The 8,978-nt window shown below is 40.1% G+C and overlaps 1 protein-coding gene across 1 annotated transcript; it reads left to right on the top strand.

Annotated features, from left to right (window-relative positions):
* The first annotated feature begins 827 nt into the window (after positions 1 to 827).
* LOC307026221 (uncharacterized protein) lies at positions 828 to 5,531 on the top strand. Its single transcript, XM_079661443.1, has 5 exons — positions 828 to 1,121; positions 1,409 to 1,727; positions 2,183 to 2,237; positions 2,585 to 2,738; positions 4,928 to 5,531. The coding sequence occupies exons 1-5, from the start codon at positions 1,111 to 1,113 to the stop codon at positions 5,052 to 5,054; spliced, it is 666 nt and encodes a 221-aa protein (XP_079517569.1). The 5' UTR covers positions 828 to 1,110; the 3' UTR covers positions 5,055 to 5,531.
* Positions 5,532 to 8,978: the final 3,447 nt, after the last annotated feature.

Here is an 8,978-nt window from a genome sequence, read left to right as displayed (position 1 = left end):
GATGCACTCATGGCTAGACTGGTGGAATTAGGAGTTCAATGTGAAGATGACCTGATCCTTGTGGATGCCCCGGACATTCAGGACACTCTGCCACTCATTCAGTGCAGAAGACTCGTTAAGGCTTTCCAAGGAGGTAAGTTTTTTTATTTGTAACCCTAATCTGCACAGTACTGAGGGGTGGACAACACCGACAAAATCAAATATCACCATTATGTATTTATGACTATGTAATGTTAACAGTTGGGTAAGTTCAGTTCATTCTTTAAAATCAGGAAAACACAACAGGTATCACAATATGATACCCAAAATCCTATTCAATAATCTCATATGATATATCAATATATTGCCCAACCCTGTATACTGTCTGTACAAATTCACAGACCCTTAAGGGTCCATTTGTACCCCTGGTGGTCTCCAACGGACATTGAAAACCAGTGTATTAATTAATTAGTAGCATTGGTGATGTGGTTAATTTATGGGGTATGTCATCCATAGATTCACAAGCTGCACCACAGTTCAGAAGCCCTGGCCCTGGCCCTACATCTACACCTCTGCCACAGAGTGATGATCTGTCCCCAACACCACCTGAAGCACCACCTGCCCATACCCCATCTGCCCACTCCCCATCCTGTGAGCCATATTCCATACCATGGCACAAAATGCCCTCAAAGCTCATGGATGTGTTGGGTGAAAAGAAATGGGTAAAGTCGAAAGAAAGACTACAGATGGTTCGGATCGTTGTTGATGATTACCTCCATAAACACCCTGGAAGACCTGGTAGATCCAAGCTGATGGAAATCGCCAAGAACATTGTAGGACATTATCCTCTGTCTTTCAAACAGACAGAGCCCTTTGGAAATATGCCGTTTGCAAAAGATGGTTGTGGTCCTCTCTTTACCCAGCTAGAAAACAGAGTTGAAAATATTAAGAGAACATCAACCCCAGGAAAGAGGCGAGCAGAGGGTGGAGAGGGTGAAGTTCAGCGGAAGAAAAAGTCAAGAAATTCCGATCGTTATGGATGTGTGGAGTGGGATGTTGCTGTAAAGGGAACTGAGAGTAGAGCAGAACTGCTGTCAAAACGAAATGAATTGAAAAGTGCCTTCAAAACCCATGATCCTCAGGTAGGGCTCCAACCATCCATTATGTTCTTGTGTATGTATGGATTACTTTTTGATTGAGTAATTGAGAGGCTAATATTTGAGTTTGATTTATTTTTGGTATATCAATTCAAATTGGTTTTGTATAACTAACAAAAAATAACTGATCTACAAGTTCACAATGGGACTCGTTGTGCGCTTGTATATCAGCTATTTTCACCCGAAATTGATTTATCTGTATTTATATTGATCATTTGTTTTATTATTGATTGAATTTATTAGTTTGATTAACTGTTGCCTCATATCTTTAGGAGTCATCTGTTTCGAAAACTGATGGCTGAAACATATCCCATCCAGCGTGAAACCATCAACGACGGAACCAATGTAAAGGTCCTAAAGGAAGAGTGGCCATTTCTTTTTGAAGCTGCTCACCTGTTTGATCATGCATCTAGACTCCTTGGCTTTTCGTTACAAAACAAGCTGGCACAGGAGCTTTCCGAAAAAGAACCGGGCATCAACAACTTCCTTGACACCAAAGGGATGAAGATGGGTGAAGGTCCAGTACAGCTGATCTGTGGCATTGTGAGATACTTCAAGGAAAACCCTGATCACCTTTTCTGCAAAAATGAGGTACATTTTATGGATTTTAAACCCCACTTTGCGCTGCTGATAATATCGAAATTGGTAAACCATCTCTCCTGGAAACGAAGATAAAAGGAAATCAGTAAAATCCTTGATTTATTTTCCCGACCAGGAGAAAATCCCTCATATAATTATACACTTCCATCCCGGCAGAGCTCCTCTGTCTTGGAGGACCAAATGCTGTCCCCTAATAGAACAAGGTCTTGTAAGGACAGACTTTCCCCCCCTGACCGAAAAGGATTCTGATCCTAACATTAATCGATTATGTTTGTGTAAACAATATTTTTTTATAACTACTATTAACATTATTGTCTATGGTTGCCTCTGATACAGACGCTGGCAGATGGTCTATTTGCCTGCCTGACTGTGTGTTTGCGTACATTGGAAACATAAAATCAACACATTCATATGTGTATCTTTGTTGTTTTATTTTTCGAAAACAGTACTCCGCAGATGCTGAACTCAGCCTCCCCTGTACCCCATGCATCCTAATCAGAGGTTTGTAGTTGAATCATTTTTGCATCCCAGCAAGCTTGGAGATATGTTCTCCATTTGTTCTTAGGTTTACTGATGAGACGATTTGTTGTGATGAAAAGGTATAGAGTTGGTTGATTTTTTTTTGTAAATGGTGCTCAGAACTATGTTGATTAGGGCCAAAATCTTTAAATTTAAGTACACTTGTATGTAAAGTCTGACAAACTAAATGCAGAATACCTTTTCAAAGTATTTGTTGCTTGTTCTTACCATAACCTGTGTTTGGGCTGAGTATGGAAGATTTGGCACGTGTGTACGTTATTATTTTTTTAAATTACTAATACATATTGTTTTTGTGATCTATGTTTAAGGTGACCATCTATTCCAGATTGCTGTTGATCAGGAAGTTGTGAATGACCACATCACCTCCCCCATTGTGGCCCTGAGCTATGCTTTCTGCTTGTTTTATGTCTGCAACATTGAATATCCAAAGGAGATGTCTCTTACCCTGGAATTCATGCAAAGGTAAGCAGCTCATTGTTTTGAAATGTATAAGCTGGGGTATTCAAATTCTGAGACTGAGGGCTTCCCACCAGACAAAGCATGTAAAAAGGTATCCACTCATCGTCCCTTAGATTACTAGCATAGTTGTGCTCAATTCCAGGATGCTTATGGGATCATGATTATTAAATATAATATATATTATATGTTTTGATCCCATTGACACTCTACAATCGAGCCAAGATATTCATTGCTCTTTGACAGGGGTCTTCAATGTTGTTCAGTCCAAGGACCCCTTAGCTGAGAGAGATGAACCAGGGACCCAAATACTGCCTAAAATTGTATTGCAGATTCAACCTTTTCATAGAGTTCATAGACCTGTTTGACAGCACTATCACCAGTGTTGTGTAAAGTTTGTTTGCTTACACATGATCTTTTCTATTGTTTGTTTCATGTTAATGTGTATTATCAAACATATAATCACTTAAACCCTCAATACTTAATAAATGTTCCTATAACACAGGCAGCACATTTTGCAGCTTCCTGTTGAAGGCCCATGCTCTTTCATATAACTTCAGACTACACCAAGTACATAGAAAAGGTCTGTCCTAAGGCATTTGGCATTTATTAGGCTCTGACACTGGGTGATTGGGAAAACATGTACAATATTCCTAACAACTATCTCTGAGCTATCTCTTTAACCAAAGACACACATTTAGGCTATTCTATGTGAGCTGCTTTTGTGACTAATATAACAAAATCCATACCAGGATTCATGCCCCAATGTTAATACTTGTTGTGTAACGTGTACATTTGCACCGAGTGTCACAGTGACCACTCCACTCAACGTTTGACGCCTGTGCTCTTGTTGCAGATGAGCTTAGTGGTTGTGTCACACTTAAGATTGACTGAAATCTGACAAGTAGACTGCGATATTGAAAGTAGCAAATTTAGATGCAGTTTTAATGCAGTGGTTGTATGTGTGAAATCAAAATTGAGCAACTATGTTATCTATTTTGTGACTAAAATGTATATAGACTGTGTACAATCATAATCGATGCAAATAAATCAACCCTCTTTACCTTGGTTGCCTGTAAAGCTGCTGCAATGAAATCTGGACCTCCGTCTTTGTGCACTGGATCACAACTCGCCTATCGTGATTATGTGAATTGGTCTGCATTATGAGAATACAAACAAACATGATCCACCTATAGTATGTAGCCAATAACCAAAACCATTGTGGATTTAGTAACTCCTCCTGTCAAATGTTCACCTGTGCATTTAACAAACTATAACACCGCACACTGTCACCTCTAAATTGTATATGTATGTTTAACAAACACACAACTCCACGATAAATGTAGCAAATACCAAGACATTTTACATATAAAATATAGAGGCTGCTACAGTAGGCTGCTGTAGGCTATGTCACAGTGGTGATTATGACAGGAAAAGTCACTAAATACACTATATAGCCTAGTTTGTCAGCACAAAATAATAGTTTTGTTAATTCATATTGTAAAGGTGCATAATGTTTGTATTCTCAAATGCAAACCTATTACCACCACCGAGGAGTGGTGATCCAGAACGGGTTCAGAGGGACCAGAAAGAGGTCCCACTGTCATTGAAACAATCTTCCCGGACAGCACTGTTTACAACAGACTCGCCGGCCATTTTTGACGGCTCATGTAAATTATATATTTTTTTGTCACAAAATAGACCATTACTCATTGTTCATTAATTTTAGACATACATTTCAGATTAAAAGTTTGTTATCAATCGTCACAACTTCTTTCAGCACTCGTGACTACTAGCGACTACTACTAGCTGTGCTACTCATGCACTGAGTTAACGGTGCCCTGAGATCGTTCATTGCACGTACAGTATATCCACACAAGTCACAGGTGCACGGGTTATGCTGAGATTTCCAGTATAGTATGTTGGTGATGAGCAGACTTTAACAGCACGTTGTCTGAGTTGCTCAGCTTACAGGAGCAAAGTGTTATTGTAGTAGTAGTATTTTGCAACATTAGCTGTAGATGGAAACACACACACGGGCATGGTGGAGAAAACAAATGTATGCTATTTTAGACGGCTCCACTCCTGTAGAGCCACACTACAAGTAGTATCTCAGCTTTGTCTGCATGTTACTCTTTAGTTCAGTTTCATTCATTTAGTTGCATGTGCAGCTAAACATATTTCTGTTTCCTTAGAGTTTTCTTTGGAATGAATCCTGACCGAGGGTCCAAGGCTGAGATGAAGGGGAAGAAACAGCATCACATTCCTCCAAAACTGTCGAAGCTCGTGACTGAGCTGAAGGAATTTGACTGGCACATGTGAGCTTTCCTCAAAGCTCAAAACCGAACTTTTTGGACTGGACTTTTGGACTAAACATACCAACACACACACACTTAAAAAAAAAAAAAGTTTACTTTTTTTTAATTTGTCACTGCATGTTCTCCTACAGGTTGGGGCAGCGCCTGTCAGCGGGGAATGTTGAGTGGGAGGTGTAGGACGGAGTTGCTACATCCTCTTGGAGGGGGCTCCTCCTTCCTCACTGACAGGTGAGCCAGTAGGGTGCAACAGCAGTGGCAAACATTGGGAGGAATTTATAACTACTAATTTGATCTTGAGGCGCACATGTACACACAGCCCGACCTCTAACATCATGGTGTTAAGAAAAAGGTTATTGTTGCTGTTATTTTACATACTTGAATGTATGTTCATGTTAGGGTTTTACAATTGTATGGAAATGTCTTAAAAAAAAAACATTTGTATGGCACTCAGGTAGCGAGGGGTAAAATTATTGCCCACCACCACAGATTCTTTGGGTTCAAATCCCCCATGTTCGGGGGGAGGGAAGTTGGGAGGGTGATATTTGTCACTGCATGTTCTCCTACAGGTTGGGGCAGTGCCTGTCAGCGGGGAATGTTGAGTGGGAGGTGTAGGACGGAGTCGCTACATCCTCCTGGAGGGGGCTCCTCCTTCCTCACTGACAGGTGAGCCAGTAGGGTGCAACAGCAGTGGGAGAAAAGTTCAGTTTTTTCATTTCATCATTAAATGCACTTTATACATTAGCAAAAAGGAAATAAATGCACTTGTATGGAAAAAATGGTATACATTTTGTTCAATTTCTATATATTGTGCTTTATTCAGTTTGCTTGAAAGTGTAATGATTGTTATTTATTTAGTATTAGGATATATATATATTTTTTATCCCAAGATTTAAAAAAAAAGATATTGGGATTAACGGAAGTGTCTGTAAATAGTACATACTAAGGACTGTTAAAATACGGAATTGTCCGTATTAGGATTAACAGAAGTGTCCGTAAATATTACGGACAAAGTCTTGTTAATCTACAGAAATATCCGTTATAAGGTTGACAGAAGTGTCCGTATATGGTACAGACAAAGTCTTGTTAATCTACAGAAATATCCGTTAAAGGGTTGACGGAAGTGTCTGTAGAATAACGGACAATGTCCTGGCAGCAAATTACCAGCACTTTGTCCGTTTTTCAACGGATTTTTTTTTTACAGTGTAGATGATCTATTCGGACAGATTTGTGGACGGGCGTCTTCACAGGACAGTGTAATGAAAAGCCTCTGAAGAGTCTCTCCGTGCTAAAGGGTTCATTACGCCCCGTCATCAATCCTTCCTCTTTCTGAAGCATTGCATTCATCAGGAAAATTAAAAAAGTGTCATGTCTGCGGTGATTTGTATTCTTCCATCAAAAACACACACCGGCGAGCTGCTTCAATTTGCATATTCTCAGGGTGTAATAATAACTCATTGGGCCGGGATGGGCTGCACGGAGGAGAGATGAGGACACAGAGAGAGGAAGACTGATCAAACCTGGAGAAAAGACCCACAAAATAGGTTAAAAATGTGAATTCTTAAAGACTTTTACATTCCTGTCTTCATTTGATTGTGTATGCTTTCACAATCAACCTGTTTGGAACAAATGTTGTGTGAAAGATGGCAATCAAGTGAACTGTGTCGCAGCAACATATCCTTAGATTCATGAAACCTACACGTCTCCTGGATAGCTCAGCCGTCTTGTTGGGTTTATTATAGTTCAGATGGACTCTAGTTAAAGGCTGTGCACACTTTTCGAGTTTTAGGCTAATTAGCCTTAGTTTCTTGGAAGTCGTGAAATTCAAAAATAGATATCCAACTACTTCATTTCCTAAGGCCTCATACAGATGTACACAGATATGTTTTTAACATATGGTTTCTATGCTTATTTGTCTTACATCAGAACACCAACTGCGTTTTAAATCACTGGAAACTGAGCTTTTTTAAAACTCTATCGCCAGTTTTGATGTTTGGACAGGAAGAAAATGAGTTTTTTGTCATCATAAGTGAAGCGACTCAGGGAAATCAGATGACCCAAACATTGAGATCTGCTTTTTAGTAAACTGATGTAGAAACATTTCTGTGCATATGTCTCTGGTACCACAGGCTGCTTATAACAGACTCACTGTTAAGACCTTTGATTTGTTTTTGATTTTGAGGTGCCGTGCGGGTTATATTCAGTTTTGGCAACGAAACCAGGCGGATCGTCTTCAGTCTCAACGCATTTGGAGACTGGATTTGTGACTGTAGTTCTACGGTCTTCGAGATATTTCGTTGACATCTCCATGACCCTTTTGTTAGGTTTGTTTAAAATATGATTCCATGTTCCTTCATGTTACACCTAAGGGAGTGAGCACAAATGTCACCGCCCTTTCTGAAAAACAATATGTGTGTCGTCTATAGATGGCAATGGCCGTCAGTCAATCAACAACTTTGTTTCAGATTCAATATCCCAATACTGTTGGAGGGATTCCCATTTAATGTTGAATGTGTAGACATGTGTGATCCCCAGAGTATGAATCCTAGACTTTAGTGATCTTCTGACTATTCGTTTGGCACCATTATGTGTTTCCTGAAGTTGTTGGTCAAAGTGGTTTATCAATGAGGCAATGTAAACTCAGTCTGATGGTTTCCTTTGACTTGTAGAACTCAGTTAGCGTTATCATGCTAATGGTTTACTCCTTCTGTTTTTATTGGTCACAAAAATGGTTTATCAGTGAGGTCAGCTCATTGTGATTGTTTGCTCTGATTTACAAGCCAGGATAGATTCAGGTCCTTAATAGTGTTTAAATGCAATCAGCTGTCTATAGGAAGCCAGAATGTGACGTTAAACCTTGCTCTGATGGGATGTTTGTCTCTGATAATAAATCCCAGTGGTGCTGTAGGTGCCTGGAGGAGGTGGAGGTGGGGGGGGGGGGGGGGGTCTTGTGGTCACCCAGAGGCGGGTGGCGGTGATTATGTGGATGATATATGTATTGGAGAGGAGGTTCCGAGATGGAGGACACGGCTGACTGAGTCCATTTACATGACGGCTTTGTTAGGAAGTTCCCTGACAGATAATGATCCGCCCGACGACACCGGGGGGATTCAGATAAAAGATTAACAGGAAAATGTTTTAAAATGATAAAAAAAAAATGAGGACATAAAGAATATATAAATGTGATATTTTAGCTCAGGGTGGAAGAGGAGGTTTTGAAGACAATGAGGTGCTAACAGGAAGTGAGCAGATCAAAGCCCCGCCTGGTTTCAGACGCCAGCGAGTCACATTGTGGTTTGTGTTTTTTTGAAGTGGCAGCATGGAGATTCTCCTCCTTTGTTTAACTTCTGCAGATTGTCCTTCCTCTGGAGTTCCAGTTTGTCAATAATGGGAGCGCCTTGTTCCATAATCCATGAAGAAGGCTAGAGGGAAGACAAGATGGCCGCTGTGGTGATGCAAGGCCTTCAGAGGGAAGCTGTTCTTTAACTCTGTCTTTACAGCTACTCCGTGTTGACGTGGATCTTTAATCAAAGGGAAACGTACAAAAGAAGCCGAAGACTGAACTTTGGTCTTGGGGATTCTTTAGTTTCTGTTTAGACTCTATGGTGCGCAATGACTTTGGTTTAGTTGTTACATCTGAGGTCAGAAAGCACTTGTTTCTGTTAAAGATCTGGACATTCAATCAGCTGATCACTCGACTGAGAAATTGACTTGTTGCTTTCAATTATCTTTAAATGAGTTCTTGACCCATTGATATACACAGGTCTGGTGTTATTCTAGATTTGTCCTGTTTCCAATCTTATGAACATTTTTAAACCAACGAAGTGTTTCTCAAATGGTTAAAGATACGATGAAAGAGTTTTAAAAAGGCGTTGAACCGGTTAATCTAAAAAAGAAGGCCTTGATTGTATTCAAACATCTCTCCTTCAAA

This window comes from Notothenia rossii (assembly GCF_949606895.1).
Source record: "Notothenia rossii genome assembly, chromosome: 2".
Classification (NCBI taxonomy): Eukaryota; Metazoa; Chordata; class Actinopteri; order Perciformes; family Nototheniidae; genus Notothenia; species Notothenia rossii.
This window is presented reverse-complemented; position numbering and strand designations above follow the sequence as displayed.